General features: G+C 38.1%; 5 protein-coding genes across 10 annotated transcripts in view; 3 read left to right on the top strand and 2 right to left on the bottom strand.

The window, feature by feature from the left end:
• Positions 1 to 11,175, top strand: part of LOC110863277 — a 72,439-nt gene extending 61,264 nt beyond the window's left edge. For both annotated transcript variants that reach the window (XM_022112541.2, XM_035846213.1), the window contains 7 exons: positions 258 to 421; positions 1,805 to 1,930; positions 2,020 to 2,066; positions 2,143 to 2,172; positions 2,238 to 2,303; positions 4,897 to 5,556; positions 9,411 to 11,175. In XM_022112541.2, the coding sequence (XP_021968233.1) occupies positions 258 to 421; positions 1,805 to 1,930; positions 2,020 to 2,066; positions 2,143 to 2,172; positions 2,238 to 2,303; positions 4,897 to 5,556; positions 9,411 to 9,482 (1,165 nt within the window). In that variant the 3' untranslated portion in view covers positions 9,483 to 11,175. The remainder of the gene's footprint in view (positions 1 to 257; positions 422 to 1,804; positions 1,931 to 2,019; positions 2,067 to 2,142; positions 2,173 to 2,237; positions 2,304 to 4,896; positions 5,557 to 9,410) is intronic.
• A 2,272-nt stretch (positions 11,176 to 13,447) lies between these two features.
• LOC110853022 (sodium-coupled monocarboxylate transporter 1) lies at positions 13,448 to 17,803 on the top strand. Its single transcript, XM_022101242.2, has 17 exons — positions 13,448 to 14,043; positions 14,118 to 14,163; positions 14,728 to 14,785; positions 14,855 to 14,914; positions 15,007 to 15,048; positions 15,118 to 15,144; positions 15,319 to 15,357; positions 15,427 to 15,478; positions 15,552 to 15,619; positions 15,697 to 15,851; positions 15,947 to 16,087; positions 16,162 to 16,209; positions 16,283 to 16,343; positions 16,428 to 16,727; positions 16,809 to 16,895; positions 16,966 to 17,212; positions 17,342 to 17,803. The coding sequence occupies exons 1-17, from the start codon at positions 13,875 to 13,877 to the stop codon at positions 17,680 to 17,682; spliced, it is 1,941 nt and encodes a 646-aa protein (XP_021956934.1). The 5' UTR covers positions 13,448 to 13,874; the 3' UTR covers positions 17,683 to 17,803.
• LOC110853000 (transcriptional repressor CTCF) lies at positions 17,712 to 22,005 on the bottom strand. 5 transcript variants are annotated; one of them, XM_022101221.2, is made up of 15 exons: positions 21,878 to 22,005; positions 21,228 to 21,354; positions 21,045 to 21,131; positions 20,705 to 20,952; positions 20,488 to 20,612; positions 20,094 to 20,400; positions 19,856 to 20,006; positions 19,620 to 19,771; positions 19,406 to 19,546; positions 19,137 to 19,314; positions 19,017 to 19,060; positions 18,806 to 18,949; positions 18,550 to 18,694; positions 18,358 to 18,458; positions 17,712 to 18,273 (listed from the first exon to the last, which is right to left on the bottom strand). In XM_022101221.2, exons 2-15 carry the CDS (start codon positions 21,301 to 21,303, stop codon positions 18,229 to 18,231), a joined length of 1,944 nt encoding a protein of 647 aa, XP_021956913.1. In that variant the 5' UTR covers positions 21,304 to 21,354; positions 21,878 to 22,005; the 3' UTR covers positions 17,712 to 18,228. The 5 variants fall into 5 exon arrangements, with proteins under 5 accessions (XP_021956913.1, XP_021956896.1, XP_021956922.1 ...); XM_022101204.2 differs by having other exon boundaries at positions 21,809 to 21,964; XM_022101230.2 differs by having other exon boundaries at positions 21,643 to 21,948.
• Positions 22,006 to 22,278: 273 nt separating this feature from the next.
• Positions 22,279 to 24,764, top strand: LOC110855785 (mRNA export factor). Its single transcript, XM_022104178.2, has 9 exons — positions 22,279 to 22,439; positions 22,565 to 22,847; positions 22,960 to 23,055; positions 23,139 to 23,312; positions 23,393 to 23,464; positions 23,548 to 23,701; positions 23,781 to 23,911; positions 23,992 to 24,186; positions 24,287 to 24,764. The coding sequence occupies exons 2-9, from the start codon at positions 22,620 to 22,622 to the stop codon at positions 24,371 to 24,373; spliced, it is 1,137 nt and encodes a 378-aa protein (XP_021959870.1). The 5' UTR covers positions 22,279 to 22,439; positions 22,565 to 22,619; the 3' UTR covers positions 24,374 to 24,764.
• On the bottom strand, positions 24,642 to 25,932 carry LOC110855798. The gene is made up of 3 exons (XM_022104186.2): positions 25,773 to 25,932; positions 25,351 to 25,685; positions 24,642 to 25,008 (listed from the first exon to the last, which is right to left on the bottom strand). The coding sequence occupies exons 1-3, from the start codon at positions 25,785 to 25,787 to the stop codon at positions 24,846 to 24,848; spliced, it is 513 nt and encodes a 170-aa protein (XP_021959878.1). The 5' UTR covers positions 25,788 to 25,932; the 3' UTR covers positions 24,642 to 24,845.
• Between the last annotated feature and the right edge of the window lie 45 nt (positions 25,933 to 25,977).

Below are 25,977 nucleotides of genomic sequence, written 5' to 3'. Positions count from 1 at the left end.
ACAGTCTGAAATTGCAGAAATTGCAGCTTGAGTCTCTTTACTATTGCTCAATAAAAAAAATAACAAAAAAACGGAACCATATGGAAAATAGAGTAAAAATTAAATTTTAGGCTTAAAGAACGGGTCCAAAGTGGATTGCTTTGATTTCTTGACAAGAAAATTGACTTCCTTCTCGCCATCACCTAAAAAATACAAATAATATGGATTTGCAAATTACTCCACAGTGGATAATACTACTATAAATCTATACTTTTCAGCTACTATGCTCAAGTTGGTTTTCCTGGACCGAGACTCGTACCCCCGATGAAAAGAGCCCGGCTTCATGTGCCTGCAAACCCACAAAACAAATCTGTGGTGAAACTTCCATCGCCAAATAAGTCACATCCTGCTTGCAATTCTCTCGGTGACCTCAAATCCTACAGTAAGTTCTTGCTCAATTATTCATTTATATATCTGACGTATGTACATTAGCTCTACTTCTCCTCCCTCCGAAATCCACCAAGATTTATATATACATATATGGTCTTATTGCTCATACTGCTGATTCTCCGTTGATTGCTTCACTGTCGTTGTTCCAAATCAACTCCAAAATTCATGATGCGAGGTTAAGCTGCATATCTTGATAATTTATTTGGTCCATTGCAGCTCAGAGCCGAGTGTTTGTACATTATTCTAGAAATAATAAACATAAAATATCCACTGTCACATAGTTCTCGGACTCTGGGAACGATGGCAGTATTACGACGACATGGATGGAGAAATTGTCGATAACATTGATTGCATGCAGTGCTGCTCTTTGTTCTGTTAGTCGAGGAGGAGGAGGAGGGAAAGGAGAACATGAACGTGAACGTAACCGTGAAAGCTTAATTACCTCATGAAATTGTCTACTAGAGCTTCATGGTGACGGGAGAACTTCCGAGCAGCTAGCCGTCTTTATTATGTATGTATGGATATACGTACGTAGGGAGGAATTTGGAGGCAGTTGTTGTTGCCCAAGATTGCTGGGTGTGGGAGAAGAAGGTGCTTTCTCCTATTGCACAACAAATGCGTAGAAGGATGAGTCGACAGGGAATTGCGGAGGAGACCATTTCTGGGATGTCGTGATAAAACAAACTCATAATGCGACGCCTTCAAACCTTCCGTGAGATTGGTTTTACTTCTTTTTCCGAGGTTGAGACACTTTCTCCAACACGTTTGCCAACAGGACATCTGAGCATTATGGACATGAGAATAAACTGCCACAGTTGGTATGGTCTGGTATAATTGTTGTCACCTCCAGCCTTAATTTTTTCCACATAGTTTTGAAAATATAGAAATTCCAGAAAGTTTAGCATTATATTTTGAAGCTTCAAAAGGAATGAGGTATGCAGTTTCACAAAGCGAAGACAAAGTGTGCGCCTGTATTTCGGTTACGGTTCATAACATCTGCCGGCTTTATCGTTGAATCACCACATTTCATAGCATGCATTACCAAAGCAAAGATATAAGTCTGGTGCGGGGAGGAGAAATGCAAGGTGGTACATACAAGTTGAGAACATCACCAAATCAAAATGTGTAGATCGTGCCAAATAAACGCCAAATGACGCATTTTTATACGTTTTGTCATTTGTTCTCCCCCTAACTTTTTACTGTGAGGCGCTGAGTCATAACATTCACAAGATTAAATGCAGCGGGAGGTGTAAAAGGTTAACGGTCGCGCTGCGGTGTCTTGAAAAATCATGTTTAAAGTTTGGAACATGGTTATGATGAAAATAATCCTAGTCCTGAAAAATCGTAATCTAAATCAACTTATGTTTTCCTCTAGGTACGCCGGACATCCTGATATGCGGAAATTGCAGAGAACTATTCTCAGAAGTTGAGCAACTATTGGAACACAAAAAGAATTACTGTAAATTAAGGTTTACTTGCAAATGTCATCAAATTAATGGAAGTGAGTGTCATGTCATAACAATAATATTCGGCAAGCAATTTGGAAACTCAATCGTTCGAAACATTTACGTTATTGTCCTTAATCTTTAGAAACATCGGGGGAGGAGCCGGCGGCTTTGTTATGTTCCCAGTGCAAGGTTAGTTATCTTTGCATGATTAATTTGACAATAATGGTCAGCTAAGAACTGCAAAATTTGCTCATTGCCATTGCAGGATTCATTTCACTCGGCTTGGGATTTAATGGTAAGTCAAATATCAAGTATCTCTGCAAATTGCATTTTTTATATATCCGAACGATCTGAATTCAGGTGCACGTTCAAGCGGCTCACATGCTCAACATCTATCAACTCGGAATGGAAGCCAGAGATCAATCCGTGAGTAACTTTTTATTGACTTTTCATTTCTTTCGGTGGCAATACTAGCTCGACTGGTAGTGGTAAAATGGTAGCTCGACTGCACAACGCATATTGAACTTTGGGGTGATTCGGAATTTTTAACTGTTTGTTACGGAGCAGAAAGTCTTATTAAATTTAAGCATGCACATCTTGAATTTTATTAGATTTTTACTGCCAGACGACAAAACAACGAAATGAAACAGCTTTGTTATCACAATTTTTTGTTCAAATAATTTAGTTCTGTCGTCTTTCCACACTAATTAATGCCACGACAGAAACTAACTTTCCCCTGTCAAGTGTAGTGGCTCATTAAGAAAGTTTTTATAAGATGCAATCTAACGTATTCTCTCATTTTTATTTGTAACATTTCTCATCCTGGCGAATAAAGAAACATTTCTCGTTGCAGACTTTCTCTCGCTTTCTAACAGTCAACAGTTCAGTCAGATATCTGACTGAATATGGGAGGGATGGAGTAAATATGCTGTGAGCAATATGACATCAATGGATATGTATTTACCAGTAGAAGAACGAAAACAAACAATTTTTGTTGAGGAGGAAAGTTTACGTAGAGAAACTTTTGAAACTGTCACTGGATCATGCAAGGCGCTGGAACGTAAAAACAAGATTTTGTGTTTAAAGTGGACGATAAGTAAAGTCACGCAACTGTTCTCACAGGATATTTTCTGGGGCAGCAGATTGCTTCAAGCCTCACTCAAGTTTTTCTTTGATGTGATGACGGCGAAGATTCTCTCTCTACTTTCACTTGACTTTCACTCTTGGCTCATTTAGAATGGCGATGAATTTCCGTTTAATTATGGAACAAGCTGTTGTTAACGGGTTTCTAGAAAACTCACCAGTTTCGCAACCACCAGACGCCACAGGGGAGGCTGGGTCTGTGGAGTCAATTCCAGTCCAGCGTGAGATTTGAATAGAAATCTGTGCAAATTAGGATAATGGATTGTTCTATTCTCTCATTTCTCTCTGATTAATGTCGAAAGTGGATGTGGGATCGTATTGATCAGAATATAACAAAATCTAAGCCCTGCTCAACTTACTATGTACACGTATGCGTATAGGAATATTCATCATAATATTTGGGGGCAATAATTACACGGTCAGTCGTCCCATCGTTACTGGTTACAATTTGGAACAGTGGAGCTCTATGAAACCGCAAATATAATGCATTTCCACTTTGGCCAGCCTCCTGTCTGTCTGTATGACACTTCTCCATCGGGGAGAGTGAAAGTTTTTGTGGCTACGTGGTAGGCAGAGCTGGTCGTGGATGTTGGCACCCAGTCGGATCACCTTACGAGCACTGCATCAAGTTAAACCTAATCAAATCTGGTGAAGCATTCAGGCAAAAGGAACTTTCATTTCATTTCAAATTTTCTGCCTCACAGCTACGAATGCACACAGCACATAGGAGCAGCAGGGAAGGGAGCAAGGGCTAGTGCAGGATGTGTTTCATATCCACCAAACTTTCGTCGATTACGAGTTTGAGTTATTTTCTGGTCTCTCCTCCACGTGATGTATCGAATCCAACTCGGATTTGGAATTTGGAAGTGAAAGCGAGAGGCGACTTTTGACTCTGCTCAGTCAATATCAGTCCAATGAAATGATTCTCCCTCTGGCCTCCGCTCCAATGCGCCCACCATTTTTATACGCGCAACATTTTTCACATGTACACAGAAATCAGACTTTTTCAATTGCTTTTTCATTTTATCTCAGGTTTAGTTCCATTTTTTTTTACTTGTGCCCACGGAACATTCTGCGTCTTGGGTTCATTTATGTTCAAACTGGAAAACTGCATAAATATTAAATATCTATTTTGCTGTTTTTATTTGGTTAAAATGATGAAACTGGAAATTAAAGGTGAAGTTTGTTCACTTTCTTCCACGATCGGATCGGTTTTCATGTTGGAAAAATAGAATTGCATTGGATGAGTGATTACACATGTTTGAATTGAAGCGAGAATGGTGCATGCAACCGAACTTTTACTTGAGCGTTTATCATGCAATCACAAAATTGCTGATCGTGATAGGTTTGTAAAAACTGCACGTATTGTGTTACTAGTTTTGTGAAGAAAGAACAGGCTTTTCAAATGGTTGCGTGTAGCCACAATAAGATTGAAACGTAGCATTACGAAATGATACAACTAATTCCATGTGTGATTGACGACAAGAATTTATTGGCCATGGTGTACACGGTTTTATTTGCAAAAAGTGTACAATCATCTGATACATAATCAATGTGTAGGTACATTACTTTGCTTTCCAATTTAGGGGAAGCACTGTTGAAAAAAAACAAGCTAAAGTTTCTATATATGCCCTGAATCTAGCTGCGTAGGTGCCCAGTTGCATAAAATATAAAGTGAAAATTAAGCATTGAATTATTACGCAGTCTAAATCGAGCTGGCCAGAGACTTCCTTCGTATCCTTTCATATATTAACAACGATCACTAATCAGCACAAATGTCTTGGAATTTATTTCATGTTCCAAACTACGCGTGATGCGATGTTATACCGGTTGTAATGCAGAGAGTAAAAATGTGTTGTTTAAATTTTTCATGTAGGACGGAAAGGACGGAGAAATTGGAGGATGCACCTCGAATGGAAGTGGTTCACCAAATGGATTTAATCCGAACGTAATTGGGGACAATCTGATGGAGGACTCTCACTGCCAAACGGATCTGGACCTTTCTTCCCCTCATCATCAGCGGTCAGAGAGCTCTTCTTTAATGGTCATGGAATCTACTTTGTACGGCGGTGGAATCTCCTCAACCGTGGTTGCCACCAGCACGGCTTCAACTTCCACCTCCACCAATGATTGTGGTCATCATCACCACGGGGACTTGTTCAGATCTGGACGCATTGTCTCCGCCACCACGACCACCGCCAATAACGCCAATAATAACAACAACAACAACAACGGAGAGATTTGCAACGGCGTGACTCAAGTTCACCTGCTAAATGGGAATGGAGCAAGCGTTGTGAACGGATGTTTCGCCGCCTCCTCGGCGTTGTCGTCTGCCCATTCTTCATCATGCTCTCTGGCCGGCGGAGTGAGCAACTGTTCCTCAAATTCGCCTACGCCGTACTCTCATACGCCGATGGAGGCGTCTACTCAAACCTCCCATGCGGACAACCTTCTTATTCTTCCCTCATGCAATGGACCTTGTGTCATCACAAACAGCAGCACTGGCAACGGACCCAGTTTTGATGAGCACTGTGGCGTAAGTGGACGAAGATTAACGATCGTGTTTCCTCCTGTGTAAAATTCCCCCAAGCTTCTCAGAAATGGGTTCCAGTATTTTCAATTGCGCTGGCTGACCGGTTCCATGTACACGTAGCACTTGAGCGGGCAGTTTCTGTGTGCGGCAGCCTCTTGGCATTTTTCATGTCGGACACACAGCCACGAGTCCATTATCAGCTTTTACCCAGCCAATTTACAAAACCAGTTTGGATTACATTTCCTTTTTGTACCGAAACACCATCAATTCATGGCTCTTTACCATTCCGTGCGCTGTCCCTCGGAGAGACAAGTCTTTGGTCTGGGTGAGAGTGAAAGCTTTTCAATTCACTCATACGTGATGCAATCTACAATCCACTGCTGCATATTCCACCTCTTATTGCGGATAATTCTGTAATGATACGAGTGAATGCATACACAAAGTGTGTTTGCAGCCTGCGCCGGAATACTAAATGGCTACATTCATTCATTTCTCTTTTGTCTCATCTTTTCTCTGACACCAGATCCTCCGTGATATTAAATTTCCGGAAAATTTGACAGCTCTTCTAAGTACGTTGAATTTGTGATATAGATACGAATGTATTTTTGTACATGTATTTACGACCTCCATTGTGCGGCTGTGGAGGAGATTGTCATTTCAAAAAGTGTCATTTGGAAAAGTTTTAAATCTATTTACGTTGAAATTTCTACGCCGAGACAGTCACTTTGTCATAAAAATGAGTTTTCTTTCCTCATATGAGGAACAATATAGAAGGAATAATAAGTGCCTGCCATACGAACGTTGCAGGTATAGGTTTGTATTCAATGCCTCCTTTGTTGCCTCGATGAGATGTGTAGCGATATGGATGTAGTAAAACATCCCGAAACACACAAATCCGGACTGAATGCCTGCTTTGAGCATGAACAACTAACAAGATTTATTTGTTTTAAATGTAATCTTGTTTCCTCCTCTTTCTTCTTGAGGCAGAAATAGTTTCCACCGCATACCTCGTCGTCAGAACCCCGTATTCGCACAGCCCTGTCGACTTTCTCTATACGTACGAATGTATATATACATTCCAACCTATCTGTTAGTGTCTCCATTGTCCACCATTTATTAGCCCAGCCTCCACTCGCTCTCTAAAAGGTCGTTCATTCGCAGAAACTCTGTGTGGAGTTCTTGTTTGTTTTCGATCTGTTGAATGCCACCGGAGGAGTGGGTATAGATGGACTAGGCTACTGACTAGCACTCTGTGGGTAGATTGGCGGTGGAGAAAGTTGCTGCACAAGCATTTCATTTTTGGGCTGATGATTTATGGCTCCTGACAGCAGTTTAATTTTATGCTAGCTGACTTGTAGTATAAATCTGGTTGGTGGTATGGCCAACAAAGTTCTCTTAAAATCGAGTGACCGTGATTCCCATCACACGACCGCCCCTTCCAATTCTTCTCCATTTCCTTAAACTTCACTTTCACTTCTTTTCTTTCCCCGTTGGCTGGACTTTGAAAAAACTTGATAAGTGACTGCTCTTTTTTGCTTGGTTCCCTTCAGCTGACCAGATTTCTTTGTATTTTTCCTCCTTGGATTTTATTTCATTGGACTGGACTTTTCAGTACACATGTAGGTTTTACGTCGTCTGTTGGTCGTGTCATCAATTCATAGTGTACATAGGAAGGAGCATCTTCCAGGTTTGGTGGAAGCGTCAAATATATTCGGGAGCAAAATCCTCATGTTATTCTTCTTAGTTTTTCAGTTCTCTGAAAAAATCTCATTTTCTATTGAACACATTCGCATTGTGAGGTGATTGGGAGAATGCTAGGGCACAAAGTAAGGAATAGAATCCATTCGGAATGAGCTCGTTGTGTCTCATTGTGTCCTGAAATATGGGACATTGTAAAATGGTGAAACTGCAAATTCGATTATTTAGTTTTGCACACAACATGTGTACGTACCAGAATCTCATACATGTCAATGACAGGAAATACATACTAGCTTTGAAATCTATATTCTGCGTGAAGTTGTGTTGTAACACACAATTTCGCAGCAAAATTGTGTGTAGCTTTATGCTTTGTTTTCCAGCTTTTTTACCAGAAAACAACCTTAAAAATAGGGACGTGGGATTGTATGTTTGGTATCTGAATGTTTTTCACTTCATGTGCTTTTTGTAAAAACATTCTGGCGCTGATGGCATGTCAGGCGGTCACTGTCAGGCAGGTCCTAGTCACCACAGTACAAATACTTATCACGTCAGAAAAATGCTCTCATGTGTGCAAAACTCTCCTCAACAACGCACCATTTTAAAATGAAAGAAAAAATACAAAAGGATTCGACAACCACCAAAATCCGCTAGGTTCCAGAATTTCCTTGTCGTGAAATTTTCTTTAGTTTATGCAACAGTTTTCAATGCAGCCGAGTAGTAATTTAGTAAGATTCATCTTTGTTCTTTATTAGTTGCGAAAAAGCCTTTGCTTTAACTTGGCAAGATATTTTCAACGCCAACGCCAATTTCCTCCTCTAGTCCAGGCCATGTTTTTCCCATTTTATATAAAGATTTTTGGGAGGAAATTAATTTTGGAATCCACCTTCAGGCCTTTGTGAACAAACGAAGCCAAACTGAGTTTCACTTTGTATTTCATTTCCCCTCTTTAGGTACGAAAGGTTTCCGTGAGACGAAAGTTTGTATACGACATTTATTTAACACGTTACAGATACTGTCACAGCTTTAGTTTTCTCTGGGATTCTTTCTTCTTTGGGAAAACACACTCCATTCAATCACTTTGCACAAAAGTTGCAAAGTCAATGGGAAACTTTTGAAATTAATTGTTGTCTGAAATGGCAATTCCACTAAAAAAATGACAGACTGTACATGTGATATGTTGCACGTAGAGAAATTCATTGGAACTCTGTTCTACGAAGCACATAAGTTTTCAATAAAAGGCTGCAATAAGACCAAATAGTGAGAAAAGCTATACATTATCTTTCCCTAATGCTTCAAATGTCCTCTCCCGATTCTCATATTTATTTATGGCTCTCGTCGCTTTGTTTGTGTACTTTCCCTCTCACACTCTCTTTGTTCAATCGGGAGAGTAGAATCAACTTCATTGGATCGCTTGTTGTGCCCAGGCCGCAGTGCGAGCAGAACAGTGAGTAAATTGTTCTTTCTTTGGTGAAAGTTGGACACGTTGGGTCGTCTTTCACCCACAGACAATTCAAATGGTTCTCGGTTCGCGGAGGAGGGGGACAAAGTGGAAGTGGTGCAAGTCTCAGAGGAACAATTTCGTACGACCAACCAACCGTGTTCTGCTGGCACGTTCAATTCTAAATATAGTTGAACCCTTACTTTCACGTTTAAACGGCTGCTATAATCTCTCAAAGATATTATCCAAAATTTGAAATACTCACAGTGAAGAAAGTAATCAGGAATCATCAAACGGATCCTTTGCCTTGCCACCTTTATTCAGAAATAAATATTACAGGCTGGCTTGTTACAACAGGAAAAGGCATTTGATTTATTCGTTGTGGTATTTCTGTTTCCCAGCCGTTGCAGTAGCTCATCAACAGAGCTTAAGTTGGAAACTTGTGAATAATGTGACATTCGTAGAATGCTTATTTTGGAGGAACTTGCTGGAAGCTGATGAATTTCACTAGAAATAATAATAATATTAATAGATTTTATATTTTCGCACTGCCATTCGTTTCTGCGCAGCAAAATAGCTATATTTACACACGGTTCGTAATTTCCTGTGACTGCAGCCAGATTTCAGGCCAATCCAACCCAAGTGAAAGCTACCGTTCATTATGCAGCGCAAACTAGCATTGCCTTCAATTTTCTAAGAAATGTACCTATTTCTATTTCAGTTGATCTCAGCCATCAAAGCGGAAGGAACGGTTCATCTGCCCTTGACGAATGGACAAGTTGTCGGAGTCTAAGAACCTTTATAACCTCACAAAAAAATCCTCATCTCAAGCTTTAACTATTGTTACAGATAGCTAGAAACATACATAAATTTAGATGGCTGGATATTTGTAGTAACCAAATATCTTGAGCATTAGTCACCCACATAATTGCTATGTACTAGTATTTAGTTTAAAGAACCGTTTAAGCGCAATTTGGACAAGTGATGTACATATGTCATCGTTGTTTCCGGTGAATTTTTATTTAGAAGAAGAAGACAATGACGACCACAGCAGAAGAGTCTTTCAACGTGATTTTGTAGGACCCGCATGTAAATTTATAAAACTTGTGACATAAATGTAGCCAAAAATACATGTAATGGCAATCATACCAAATCCTCACAATCCTTGTTACCGCTTACAATATGAAAAGTAGTAATGTTATTAGTACTCCTTTTATTCTAAAGTCTTTGATGGATCAGAAACGCCGAACTAAATCAGCAAAAAAGAGAATGTGGCAAATTTTCTAGAGTATGGCATATGTGTGTCTATGCATATGTAATTATTCCACATGCACCAATAATAAGCATACTAATCCTAACATAATTAACACCATATTATTACCACAAGAGCACGCATGCACTGTATACATACTTATGCAAATGAGCACACAAAATATTTTATGTAGGTGCTGATTTGTTGAGCATATTAACAATTATGTAGACCTTACAGTTTACAGTGGTTAAAGGTTTATGTCATTTCGGAAACATTTGCTTGTTCCGGTCACAACTTTTACGTCGCAATTTCTCTGCACTAGACTTTGTATACTTATAAATAGTCAAGCGTACCAAATCCTGACCAGTGGTGGCAACATAAATAAACTATAAATCCCCATCAGCGATCAGAATCGAATATATAAGAATTATGACTTTCATAACGTGAGTAGTTTAATCAAGTCTTTTACACGTAGTCCCCTTCCTTACTATCACATACGATGGATCACAAAAAAACTCGAATGAAATGAAATACTTACATGAACGCATGTTTAGCATGTCCCATCAATTGGCAGCTTGCATTAACGTATTTTTAGTCGACGAGTCAAGGGATCAAAATATATCCATATGAATGTTATCCATCACAAACTCCTTGTTCATTGTCTCATTAAAAAGTAGAAAATTATGTAACTGTAAGAGGGTAAGATACGTATGTATGCACGCGTAAAGAATATATATACAATAAATAGCATGAGATTTTGCATTGCACGCAGCAGCAATGTGCCCGGAGAACGTGGTATTCTGTAAATATGTATATGTAGCCAGTTCTGTTTTTGAAAATTTCGAGTGGTTTCTGCAGCTTATAGTGTACTGAAACTCTTTTATTGATTTATACATGTAATGACGGAGCAATGTATTATTCGCAAATCTACAATGAGGTGCATTCGGTATAACTATGAAACTTTTATTCCGATTATTAATTTAATAATGTATTTATGTAGAACTAGGAGTGCGGTGTAATTCTAGCAAATACGTTACTTACCTCGCTGTACCTCCTAGAAGTCATTATTAAGGTAGAAGGCGGCGTAAAATAAAATATCATTTACAGTAAACAAAAAAGCTTGCAAAACATTCGATCGAGTTATAACATACCAACGACGCAAAAATTATAATGATGATGTAAACACATCATCATTCAAAAATGAAGTAATAAATACTTTTATTATTCAACTTAATTTCAAACGTCAATTATTAATTGATCTCATATTTTCATTCGCATTCATGCATACCATGATCGCATACTTGGTGTTTTTTAAACTTGGAAGTCTGTTCTCGAACGTGCTATAAATTGCCGCAAAACAAGAAAGACGACACTGGAACCATAAATACTTGTTCTCCTAATGCAAAGCAAACCAATAAGTGGAACATTGCGTGATAAGATTTTTTATCAGTGAATATAAGCGATTGATATTCAGACTGGGATGTGGAGGAGAAAGTAAAATATCTCTCGATCTCCGTGTGATTTAGAAGATGCGGATATTGCGCTGCACGAAAGCAGTTTAATATGTGCATGTACTGAAAAGAAATTAAAATTAAAATTGCTAGTTTGCTGAAATTACATTTTTTCACTTCTGCTAAATGAAGAAAACATTAATGGTGGCGAATTACTTATTCACAGAAGTATTATTATTACTTATTGTTATAATCACAATTACCATTCCTATCCTAAATTAAATTTAAAAGAGTTCAAACGAATGGTAGCAGCAGTACGTGATTGATGAACTCGACTGTGTTCATTCTCTTTTATGTAAAGCACCAAGATCGAAAACCAATCCTCTCGGAAATAATAAAAAGTTCATTGTAATTGCCGAATCGTAATGATATGCACGTGAAATTTATTTTTAAAGTTTAGCGGAAAACATGAAAAATTGCATTGTAACGCGTTTAAAATACTTCGTGTGTTTGTGAAGTTGGAAGTACTTTTTGAATGGACCAGATCGAATGTATTTAAAGCGGAGAACACGGCGTTTGATTTAAGGTTTACCTACGCAAGGCTCATGTGATGTGAATGTGAATGCCATTATATTTTCAGGAGATTCGTGTCCTTCTTACTCGCTGAGCCCGTGTTCAAGAGACGCTGTGCATGCCTAGTGATCCGACAGAATTTATCCTTGGCAGGGAAAGCAAAATGCTTTCAGGTAATTGAAGGATTTACTTGAATCCACGTGTAATCCTTCGTAAAAGGAAAATTAATTTCGTATTCAATGCTTGTTTAAAAATTCTGATATTTTGATCCCGAGTCTGTGACATCTCGTTCTCGTTCCATGTTCTTACTTAACCCCACCATCGTCTTCATTTTACCATTTTTATACGTTCCCAAATATGCTCATCCACCACAAGGATTTATGTCATTTTACCGCAAAGTGATTTTAGGCAAAGATTACCCCCTTAAAAACCTGCATGTGTGGTTGTTCTTGTTTTCTGTGTGTACATAAGCAAACGAGAACAACGCGTGGTTGTCCAACAAAAAGAGATACGGGAGATACGCCATTGTCTGAGGATCAGTGGATGAGATTTTTGTGTCGTCTACTTTCTTTATAAACTCTTAGAACAAATAACATTCAGGGTTTCCTGTAGAAAGTAACTGGCATTTGTTTTCTATGTTTTTCACACTAATTTTGTACTTTGGGCCTGCATATTGCTCCGGTATTTAGACGAGTATGATGAATTCCCCCAATGATTTTTAGACTACGTAACTGCATACATTGAAGATATTTATATGAATGTAACATACGTACGTACGTATGTATGTATATATGTATGAGGGAATTAAAAATGTAACATCAATAAGTACATCTTAATCAACATTACAAAAACCTACATGTGCACATCCTTAGGTTTAGCGAAACTGAATACTTGACGAAACCACTCTTTTGGCTGAACAGGTTTCTATATGGAATAATCTATCGTACAGAATCTGTACGACAGAAAGTCGTATTCTTTGCTTGCAAAACTTCGACGATTGTGTATGAAGGGAATCCTAACCGCCTTTAAGACAAATTAATTCATGTCGATAATTTTATGACCACCTGCTCTCCAACAAACTGTTCCTTTGATTAAATGCAACAACTGAGGATTAGTTGTTGAGATAAGTCCAACTTTCATCAACCTTTTTGTCAAATACTCAGGCAATGTTTTAAATAGAAAGATTCGTCTAATAATACAAACACTACTGCACTGCACTAAACACTTGCTACACACTACGCTAAAGAATTTATTTGCACACGTTCTCACTTGTCCAGTTTTAATTTGGGGACATGACATAATGACATTTAATCAAATCTACAAAAGCAGTTACTCACTTGAGTGAATTCAGAATCAGACAAAACAATTAATTTATCAGATAATACAAATTTACCGTGTGATATTTAACGTGCATAATAAAGTGTAAATATTTGTAGTGCATAATGATCAGGCAGAACTGTGTGTATGTTTTGGCATTTCAAGTACATAAGATTAACTACAAATTATGATAAACACATACTTTCTCGTACTGAACACTGTTTCAATACGTGTCATTCCTACCCCTTGAGTCAGTTATTGAAGTCTGGATTGAGATCTAATCTCCAAATTGCAGTGGCAATTGAAACAATAGAATTCCAATCATCAATGTCGTGGCATCAATTAATCACAGCTTTTGTCAATGCCCATCTTTTTTCTGCATGTACTCATATTCCTCCCATGTAATTTGCACTTGTGTACTTTTTGATAAAGAGACACGATGATGGATGGTGGGCTAATAAGTGAAAATACCATTTGAAATAGATTGTCCCATAAGGAAGACTATGATGTTCAGTTGAGTTTTATTAGGCGTACCTGCCACTTTTTGCTGTGGAATTATCACTGAGCAGCAACAGCAACTAAAAATCTAAAAATGTCGCTGCCGGAAGGAGTTGAAATTTTGACCGATGGTTTTACGGACAGTTTAGCATGGGAAGAATACCTCGTATTCGGAGCGGTTTTGATAGCGTCTCTGGGCATCGGAGTATTTTACGGATGTTTTGGCAATAAAAACAAAACTAATGAAGAATTTCTTATGGCAGGTCAGTGCATCTCGCGATAAGCCATCTATTCTAAAAGCCATATGTTCTGTAATAAGCCATGCACTTTAAATTAGGTCGTAGCATGGGAATTTTACCTGTGACGCTGAGTTTGGTCTGTAGGTAAGTGACATTTCGTATGCTTCCAAATATTTTGACCCTTGATTGGGCTGCAAACTACTTAACGTGCACTTGTATGCGGGGTTTGAGTTTGAATTGTTGTGTCTCAACTTTCCCTTCCCACATATATTCAAATGGCGATTTTGAAACCTATAGATCTCCGTCGGTTTTTTACAATATGAAGATTTTAATGCACATAAAAATCGATAATTTTTAGGTTTACAAAGTTAGGACTGTAGAATTTTGATTTTTTTCTTCCATCAGGAAATAAATATGAAATAGATGCAAAATAATCAGTAAAAACTAAATATTTTCTCATGGAAGAAAAAAATCAAAATTCTAAAGTCCTAACTTTGTAAGCCTAAAAATTATCGATTTTTATGTGCATTAAAATCTTCATATTGTAAAAAACCGACGGAGATCTATAGGTTTCAAAATCGCCATTTGAATATATGGAAGATGGGAAAGATGAGACACGATAATTCAAATTAAAAACCCGCATACTGGCGCATACAATGCCACCTTAATTCAAGTCCAATATGTGGGCTCACCTCTGCATTTTTTTAGTTTTGTGTCCGCTGTAACTTTGCTGGGAAATCCCGTGGAGGTCTATTACTACGGACAAGTAAATTCATAATAAATGCATATTTTACCTGTATTTGAAAATTTATTTCTGACAAATTCTGAATTTTAGCAATACACAATAATTGCACTAGCATTTATTCCAATGACGGCGGCATTGGCTTATCTCTATGTAATACACAATACGACCATTGACCCTTAACTTTGCAGTTTGCATGCTGTTTCACAATTTACATTATTTTTTATTTACATTATGCAAACTAGGTGCCGGTTTACTTTGATTTACAACTTACTTCAGCCTACGAGGTAAGAAGTTTGCATACACCTTCTTTAGAGAATTGAAAAAAAAAAATTATGACCATGTCTCATGCGCAGTACATGCAGTGGAGGTACAGCAGGGGGGTAAGTATTTATTTCTATAATATCAATAAAATATTATTTTCGCGTGACGAACAATTTAATAATTCTATTTAACAAACTTCCAAATAAGCTTCCCATTATCATCTTTAACTACAGTAGGAATCTTCATTTCCACAACTTCCACAATTTTTGATCATTAATGTATTTTCTTTCTAGGTCCGAACAATGTGCTCAATTTTCGCCATAATTCACCTGGTAAGATCTTATGCAGCATAATATACTTGTTGATCTACAATGATTCAATAGCTATAACGTATTTAATAGATGTTTTACATGCCAATTACTGTGCTTGGACCAGCGCTGGCTATCGATCAAGGTTGATACATATAAAATAAAATACTTTTGGAAAATACTTTTCGTAAATTGACATATTCTAAAAATTGCAATAGTTGCTGGATTTGACTACCGAATATCGGCCGCATCAATTTTTATTGTGTGCATTGCATATTCATCTTTGGTAATAAGAATAGTTCATGAAATTATATTCCTGAAGTGGTTTAGGTGGTGCCTAAACTTGAATTTAAAACCTTGCAGGGGGGGTTAAAGGCAGTTTTATGGACTGATGCTCTACAAGCCGTGGTGATGATGGGGGCTCTGTTCTCGCTTGCCATTTGTGGTGTAATCGAAGTGGGTGGATTTGGTGTGGCCTGGGAACGATCTGCAGACACGGAAAGAACGAAATTTTTCAAGTTAGTCCATGCACTATTAAAAATTATAGACATTTGTAAGCAGATAGATATAAGCCGAGAGCAGTATAGATAAACTAGACAAATTTAATTATTAGCATGGATCCCGACCCCAGGACTCGCCACACTTTTTGGACTGCGAGCATTGGTGGCACCCTGTTGTGGTTACCACTTTTTGCTGCAACGCAGGCACAAATCCAGCGCTACAATTCAGTTCCAACGTTACGTCAGTCTCGACAGTAAGAACTTTGATTTTAAAGTGTTGATGTCCACATTGTCAGTGCGAAATCCCTAAAATTGGTGCCCTTTTTAGGTGCTTGGTGTTTAACATGGTTGGCATGATCCTCGTAATTTTCTTGTGGTAAGAAAATATCTGCTTAGGATTAGATTCATTTGTATGCAGTAGTATTCTACACGGATGGCTTTCTTAACAGTTCTTTCTTGGGAATGCTGGTTTATGCTCAGTACGTGGATTGTGATCCGGTGAAAGCAGAGGTGGGCGCAATTTGTAATATCGGTAGAATTGGAGTGTTATTCTGACCCAATAAAAATTTTAATTTGTTTCATTTATTTCTGAAGATCGTGACGTCTGCAGATCAACTTTTGCCACTCTTCGTGATGGACGCACTAAGGGATTATCCAGTCCTGCCTGGGTTGCTGATTGCTGGGATCACCTGTGGAAGTCTGAGCACCGTGTCATCCGCGTTAAATTCCCTGACGGCTCTGCTCACTGAAGATTTCTTGAAACAGTACCGACCAGATTGGGACGAGATCAAGCTTGGTTACGCCTCAAAAGCATTTTCCACGGCCACAGGAATTTTGGCATTTGGATTAGTCTTCATTGTGAAAATTGTAAATGAGACAATCCAAATTTCACCGGTACATATACACACACATTCAGTTTTAGCTGCTCTGCAATCGGAGATATTATGAAAATTGTGTTACATTCCCTAATTTTAGTTTTCCACTCTAATCCATGGAGCCCTTCTCGGTCCAATTTTGGGTGCATTTAGCTTAGGAATGTTTCTCCCCTGGACTAACACAATAGTAATTATATAATTCAAATCCTACAAAAGTGTTGTTTTCTCAGTGCATAATTATGTATGAAAAAATACAGGGTATTTTATTGGGGATGGCTTGTTCCATTGCGTTATCCGGATTTGTTGGGTTGGGAAACATTTTTGCTGGAAGAGAGGATCTCCTTCCCAACATGCGCCTAGACCTGACCCTTCGAGGCTGCCCTTGTACCAATGGAACCAAGGTAGATGTCTGCACGGGCTTTTACGACCCTAGCGAGTGGTGGAAGCTGGATTTAGCAGATAACAGTAACTGGAAAGACAATGATTACTCATTTTGGGTTAAAGGTAAAAGTTGTTTAAAATAACGGCACTAATTTCGGTTATTTTAATGGCACAATTGGCATTTACAATTACTTTTACTGTCATGAATAATATTATTTAAATAACCAACCCATTGTTGATTATTTGGATTAGTTTGGTCAACATCCTACATTTGGCTGCCAGGCATCGGGGGCTTGGCCACGTTACTTTTTGGTACAATATTCAGCTTCATTGTTATTGCTGCGACAAAGTCCACGACAAAAGTGCATGCAAAGTTATTAAGTAAACCATTCATTCGCTTGTGGAACCGCATTTTGGGAGAAGAAAGAATGAACGAGTGGATTGACTATGATGAGAAAGTGCTGTTTGGAAAGGAGAAAACGCAGAATGCAACCGTCGACACCGATGGCGGCGCAGAGTGGGCGAAGGATTTGGAAATGACCAGTATACCAAAAGCAAAATTTACACCAGATTCTCCATATGCGCATGGTTAAATTATTATATGTGTATGTTTGCATAAATGTAGTTGACAATATATTTATATTTTATTAACATTGGTTAAAGATCTGTGTGTACAAAAAGATTTGCATATTAAAAACCTGCTGTGTTGACAAATTTTTGGCGACTTTTTTGGTTCAGCACATATTATCTCCTGCACGTCAAACGTTAACAGTATATTTTACATTACACGTTTCCACTATACAATTAAGGTACAAAATTCGGAAATCAATGTGGCCTCATGATGGGTATTATAAGAAACTTAAAATGGTCGATTGGTCTATCAATCTGATCATACACTTAAAATTATGCATATTAACATGGGACATAATATTTTGTATAAAACGTGACACCACAGCAGGCAACTAACTACTAACTAAAGAGTATTTAATTTTAGGAAGTTTGGTAAGATATGCAAAATTAAAATGGTTAAATATAAACCAAGAGAGGTGATGTAAAACGAGTCGTCAAATACACGGTGGTACATATATTATTATTCAATTAGAAAGTATGCAGTCTATTTTAAGTAATCTTTAATGAATCTAATAGTAATCCATAGTTTCTTCTGTTTCCTCGTCATCGTCATCCTATAATGATCAAACATTGGATAATTGTTATACACATTGGAAGTGCAAAATTCAAATGATTTTTTCAAATTAAGAATGGCTCACATCAAATCCAAAACAAGTTTTCACGTCATCCTCAGTAACCATTTCGTGTTTCACTGCAACCTTCTTTTCTAGCTTGTCTTCGGTTAGACTAGACTGGAATCCTAATGGATAAAGAGCCGAATTAGAATTATGTTTTAACAACTACATAATACCTAAATATCGCATTAATAATATTAATAAAATAAAATGTACCATCATTTGAAGCATCAGTTAGTTGGCTCATGAGATTGGGGTCACTGAGATCAGCCATATCCGTTGCGTCATGCATTACGGTTTCCGTTGTGAGTTCCGTGTCATCTCCAACAACGGCCACAGTTTGTTCAGTTCCGTCTCCGTCCTACATAGATACACAACAGACAATAATTATTAAAAATAATTTTAAAATATGACACCATATACAATAATGAGTGTTTAGTTTGGACAATTTTTTTCAAATTATATAGTTTACCTGTAAGTGAATTACTTCGAGAACAACATACTGTTGCCCATCATCGCCTTCCACAGCCAACATTTGAGTTTCATCATCCTCTTCGTCTTCTTCATCGTCCTCATCATCATCGTCCATAACTTCTACTTGTTGACCATCGATAATCTATAGATAAAATTTAAAAATTATAGTATGACTGACTAGCAATAAATACAATAATCATTCGGCTTACTTGAATTCGCTTTTGGCGTCCAATTTTTAGAGCCAGTTGTCGTTCTAAATATAGTCAATTACGTTTATTATTATTACGATCTATATGGAACGAATAAGCTTAAATATTTCATACACAAACCTTGTGCAGTAGATTCGGGGTCGTGAATAGCCATATGTCTAATCAGATTCCCTTTGTGTCGGAATGATCGCCCACATTCTGCGCACTCGTGTTGCTTCTCTCGAGGTTGAGGTGGGACATAATTTGGATTGTGATAAAGATTTTGGTGGCGTCTCAAAAGTTGTTTCTGACGGAAAGCCTACAACAAGAATAACAAAAGCATCAATTAAAATAATATTCAACTCCAATCGGAACAATTATAACAAAAGTCTCAGTCTAAGCTATATTACCTGATCACATAATTCACACTGATACGGCTTTTGGTCTGTGTGAACCAACATGTGAGACTCCAAATGTCTTTGGGAAGATGAAGCATATGGACACAAATCGCATTTGAAACACTTTTCACCGTCATGTGTTTTGCAGTGCAGCTGAAATAATAGAAAAACGAATATTACGCAGATGTTCTATTTTCCAATGTCAAAAGCTTTCAATATATAGTACCTTAAACGTGTATCTGTCAGGAAACGCTTTTCCACATCGTTTGCACTTTAACGGTCGTTCCGACGTGTGAAGCTTCTGGACATGGATACGGAGATCAGTTTTACGTCCACAAGTAGCAGGACACAACTCGCACTTGAAGACAGGCTTGTTCCCTATTAAATATCCACAAGTCCAGTTAGTCATTCATTCATGCGTTAACATCATAAGTATGTGGTCAAATTTTCTCATGTGATTACCAGTATGAATTAGACGATGGGCTTTGAGACTATTCGATTGCGTAAAACGGGCTTGACAAATATCGCATTCGTAAGGTTTCTCCCCCGTATGTATTCTCAAATGTCTCTTCAATTTGAACGTATCAGGACTTGCGTATGTACAGTGAGGACACTACATAATTAAAAAGTTTTTAATAAAGATTAAAAGATGCAACCGCAAAATTTCCAGAACTAATTACAAATTGATACCGAATCATACCTGATAAGGTCTCTCGCCGGTGTGACATCTCATATGGCGCTTTAATTTGCTCAATTCTACACTCGAATAGTCACATTCTGAACAATGGTGAGGTTTTTCATGGGTGTGACGGTACCGAACATGTCGCACAAGTTCACCAGAGGTTGTAAAAGCCGAGTCGCAGTATTTACATTTATGAGGTTTCGTTCCTGTGTGGGTGTTGACATGATTTTGTAAAGACGCCAAGGTTTTGAACCCTCTTTCGCAAACACTACATTTATGAGGTCGTTCCTCTGAGTGAGACTTCATATGACGAGAGAGCAGGTACCTAAATTAATTAGGGTTGTCGTTTATCCAACCCATATAAATAAATATCACGAAGGTTAATCTTGCAAACACACGAGCATGCACATACCTCTTTGGACTGGTATAGTTGCAGTAATTGCACATGTGGGCAGTCGCAGTTGTTTGCTTCTTTGGGGTACTTGTGGCTTTTTTGACAGTATTTTTATCATCAAGGTCTTCTTCGTTGTCAGTTTGCTACAAAAAAGTAAAAATTCAATGCAAATCCGATAATCCTATATATATATTGACTTATTAAAGTGAATATATATATATATACGATGTCATACCTGCATATCCCCTTCAGCTTCGTCAAATTCAAACACTTTCATGTCGTCCTCTTTCTCCTTGGCTTCAGGTTGTTGGACAATAAGAACATAACTAACTTCGCCCGACTCCCCCTGAGAAGGAACAATCGTGACCGTTTCGTACTCCTCCTTTTCTTCTTGAGAGTCGTCGTCATCGTCGATGCCCAAAACTTCGGGGTCACCATCCTCCGTCTCCCTAGTATGAACGGTAATTCCGCTGCTTGTTCCTTCTATTATTAATGAGAGTAAAAGTAACTACTTTGAAAATTGTTCATTACATTATTATCACTAAATCTGCAAAAGTGCAATCAAAATGAATTACCTTGAACATCAGCTTCCGTGTACAGATACTGCTCTTGGTCATCATTTTCTTCGTCGTTAACATAATAAGTTGCATCTTCTTTGAGCTCTGAAATTATAAAATTTTGATTGTTACACTTATTTATACTAATCTATGCATTGACCACTAAAACCCTAAATTATAAAAAATAAACACAATTCCTACCTTGACTCTGACTGTCGTCATCATGATGGTCAACCGCCTCCATGCTCAAATATCCAATGTCATCTTGAACCTCCATTTTCAATCTTTTTTACAAGTTTCTATCGTTTGCACAGGAAATTTGTCACGTCTGCAATGCACACAAAGCGATAGTGCATTTAAATATCCAGTTATTTTAGTCGTGTTTTTGTATTATTCTTTCAGTTTGTGCCATTTATCCACGATGCATTACTACAAGTCAAGAGAGGAAGAGAAAACCCCATAAAATCCCAAAAAAGTGCTCCTCCCACCGACAACCACACCCACATAGTTTTCATGCTGTGAGTGCTATGCAAGTGGAGTGGTGGACGCGCCTGGGAGACGTTTCATGTTCATGGAATTATGGAATGTGGAATTTGGCGATAAGCAGTTGGCCGACCTCTAGCAACTTCCACTGGGAGTGGAGAAGAGTTGATGTTGGTGGTCGGTTGATGGCCCAAGTGCAAAATAAGCACACCAGCGACCCAACCTCTTAACTAACAAGTCTCCTCAACTCCTGTAGTTACCCTCCTCAACGCCACGCACCAGCAACTGCCCTGTCTCACCTCCGCTTCCCAAAACACCACAACGGCTCCCCACAACCACACCCAGCTCACGGATAACCTCTGACCCACCTTTTTCACCCTTTCACCACTTTCTACCCACTCTCTCACTACCAACACCACAACAACTAATATGGCGCATATCCATCCACTCGCTCCTTCGCTCCCCCTCCGTCATCATCCTCATTCCCAGATGGGAGCACCCACAAACTTCGTCTTCCCTGGTCCCACCCAAGCAAATCTTATCAAACGCTTAACTACCACGACCTAATGACGATTTATATGAAATAATTATGACATTGATAAGCCCAATCACGTGGGGTGTGGGTGGTTCGCACTGATTATTGTTTTCATGAGACTCGACTGCAAACACACTGCTCAGAAACCATCTGCCCGTTCTCCTCTCAGATTTTCAACCCGCCAAGCATCCCTCCATCCTTGCTATACGCCCCCTCGCGCAAGTGGCGGACCAGAACCAGTGGCAAATTGAGACGACGTTTGAACAAACTTGAAGCGCAAACGGCATTTCAGCAGACACGAAACGAGGTTGGGAAATTTGGAAGTTTAAAATTGATTAACGTTAATTGCTGATTGAAACGTTTAATTAATTTGTGATAGTGTTGACAAGCAAGAGGTAATTGCAATCAGAGTATTCAATAGATTTTTTGTTGCGTTCATTCAATTCTTGGTGCCAAACTGTGAATCAAGTTATGTTTATTTGATATGAAATATAAATATTTTTGATTTTATATATTGTAGATCCAGTCAGAAGTTACTTAGTTTTACTTCGATTAAATTGTCACTAGACTTTATCATGTTTGGTGGAGGAGCAACAACCGGATTTGGAACTTCGTCATCTTTCGGAGCAGTTCCTCAAAATATATCAATCAACTCTTCAATTAACCCGACACAACAAGCTCAAAACGTTCAACCGAGAGATTTTGAAGTCACAAGTCCACCAGATGATTCTGTTTCCTGTTTACAATTCAGCCCTCCCACTATCCCGCAAATATTTCTGATTGCTGGAAGTTGGGATAATAATGTAATAATCCATTCATTATATATTCATATTTGTAGTTGAACGTATATTGTATTTGACGGGTACAATAGAAGCATTTCAGTAACATTACGCATTATTATGCATTTTCTACAAGGTTCGCTGTTGGGAAGTGGATAGAACTACGGGCAAGACAGTGCCAAAGTCAATGCAGTCTATGACAGGACCTATTCTTGATGTCTGTTGGAGTGATGTTAGTAAAATTGAATTAATTTTCAGTTTAATTTGCTAATTGATGCCCATAATAAATTTAAATTTCATGTTTGACTTTTATAGGACGGAACAAAAGTTTTCATGGCCTCGTGTGACAAAACTGTGAAATGTTGGGATTTGGGAAGTAATTCTACTATTCAAGTGGCTCAGCATGATGCTCCAGTGAAATCATGTCACTGGATTAAGGCTCAGAATTACAGTGCTGTAATGACGACTTCTTGGGATAAAATGATTAAGGTATCCAGTAAATTATAAGTTGTAAGAGCAAAATAATTATTACATGTATGTATGATTTATTGTTAATTTTTGCACTTAAGTTTTGGGATACGCGTGCACCAAGTCCAATGTTACAATTACAACTTCCAGAGCGCGCATACTGCGTCGACGTGGTAAGATATTCTGCGTGCTTGATTTATTAATGTATTTTACTTTATTCTGTACTGACCGCCGTATCACATTTTATAATTTCCAGAGTTATCCCATGGGTGTGGTTGGAACAGCGGGACGTGGATTGATCATATATAAACTTGACAACACACCCACCGAATTTAAACGCATCGATTCCCCACTAAAATACCAACATCGATGCATCTCAATTTTCAAAGATAAAACAAATCAGCCAACTGGTAAATAGTTACTTTTTCATGGCTGTTCCACAAGTCCCATTTTAAATACTTTTAATTTAAAACTAATATTTGCTTGCAGGATTTGCTTTGGGGAGTGTGGAGGGCCGAGTTGCAATTCAATATGTCAATCCCAGTAACCCAAAGGATAACTTCACTTTTAAATGTCATCGGTCCAATGGAACGAATCAAGGATTTCAAGACATTTATGCTGTATGTCATTTACATAAAAAATTCACATAATAATGCGATTAGTATCATTCAAATGATAAATTATGGTACACTTGTATTAGGTGAATGATATAAAATTCCACCCAGAGCATGGCACTCTTGCCACCGTAGGTTCTGACGGACGTTACAGTTTTTGGGACAAAGATGCGCGTACAAAACTCAAGACTTCTGATCAAATGGAACAACCTATCACGGCTTGTGCTTTTAATGGCGATGGACAAATTTTTGCATATGCCGTTAGCTATGACTGGTCCAAGGTAGGAAAATATGATATATAGATCTATACTTTAGGTGATTGTCTGAGTATTATGCATGCGTGCCTATTTTTATGCTGATCTTTCCTTTATTTTTTTGTAGGGGCACGAGTACTACAGTCCGCAAAAGAAGAATCAAATATTCCTTCATCCCTGTTATGAAGATTTAAAACCAAGGCAAAAAACATAAGATTCCAAGTATGTATGGAGCTGGAATGAGAAATACGACGTGGACTTTGCCAGACCAACAAATAAATACTGCTAATCGTAAAGTGTAATTTTGTATCCTCCTTCTCGTTGTACTTTTTTATGTTGATGCATTTATGAATGCCATATGAATTTTCTAAGTAATGTAATGTGAAAGTGTAAACTAGTAGTTTATGCATATGAAAGTGATACAGAGATATGAAACGATGTGTATGATTATTGAGTTTCTGAAATTAAGAAAATAGTTTAAATTATAATTGCTGAGAAATGTAGCGTATTTTATTTATCACAGAAATTTAAAATGGTTGCATTACACGCACATTATCAAGTTTTGACTAAAATTAAAACCTTTGCATTAGTTCAGTAAAAGAAAACGTAAAGAGATGAGAAACTATATTTAGTCTACTGTGAGTTAAAAAAATTCTAGTGTATAGAAAGACGGGCTGACGATAGCATTATTGCTTAGCCTTAACTTGCTTATCTTTGGCGTTAAGTTGGTCCTCGGTGACGGTGTACTTGACTGGAGCATCGTGATCGGTGTTGATGTTGATGTTGGCTTGGTGGGCTTGAGCTGACGCATTACCATCCATCAATTCCTCAGGCGTAACTTCCTTCGTTCTGTTGGCACATGAATAATTCATGAGTTAAAAATTTGAAAGTAAGTAATCAAACTAAAAACCCTCCTCGTCTACAAGTTGCAAGTTTATGGAAATTTTAAGACTCAAGGACGGAATCTCATAAACATGTAAATTACTGCAATTCACTTCAATTCTTTTTAATATAAAATGTAAACTAGTGTAAATGAGCTCTTCTTCTAAATTAAAATAATACCCGGTCAGGTTCTTCTCAAGAAATGTGTGCAAAATGGAATGAATTGACCCTACTGACTAACTAGTCATCCCGTTCTCACATATTGTTGCTGAGACTTGAGATTTGAAGTAGCACAAAAAATTCACTTACGAAGTTATCCTGAAGCCATTAGAATCCCCAATGTACTCGTACTTGAGCCACTTTCCATTTCGGCCTCCTGGGGCTGCATAAGATCCGGTGACGGTCCCATTGTTCCACTTCTCGTGACGATGTTGATTGGCGCCTTGAATATTATCGTCAACGTTGACCGTAAATTCTCGTGGACCGGATGCAGGTTTCCAGTCAGGTACCGATTGAGACGCCTTGTCCTGATTCAGACCACTGGATTCGGTGCTCCTCTTCTTCATCTCATAATGATGATGGTCCTTTTTGGCAAAAGTGTTCCCAAGGCAGACGGCAAGAATGAGACCGAGGGCGAAAGTTACCTACGCAGAAAGGAAATGATGATTAGATTACATAGATTCTGCTAACAATTTATTATCGGAAATTTATTGAGTCAGAAAGGGACGCACCTTTAGTAACGCCATTTTTAAAATGGAAACGTAAAGTTTGATCAGAGTTTATGAAATTTGAAGAGGGATTCAAGATTTCTAGTATCACCGACAAAGAGTACAACTGAAAGGTGGATTTACTTTTAGCTGCCCTTTTATATCCTCGGGTCGGTATATTAAGCATGGCATAACTTAAGTCACAAGTACGACTTGCGAAGTATAGATT

This window comes from Folsomia candida, unplaced genomic scaffold (assembly GCF_002217175.1).
Source record: "Folsomia candida strain VU population unplaced genomic scaffold, ASM221717v1 Fcan01_Sc001, whole genome shotgun sequence".
Taxonomy (NCBI): Eukaryota; Metazoa; Arthropoda; class Collembola; order Entomobryomorpha; family Isotomidae; genus Folsomia; species Folsomia candida.
Note: the sequence above shows the minus strand (reverse complement) of the source record. Positions and strands in the feature narration are given on the sequence as shown.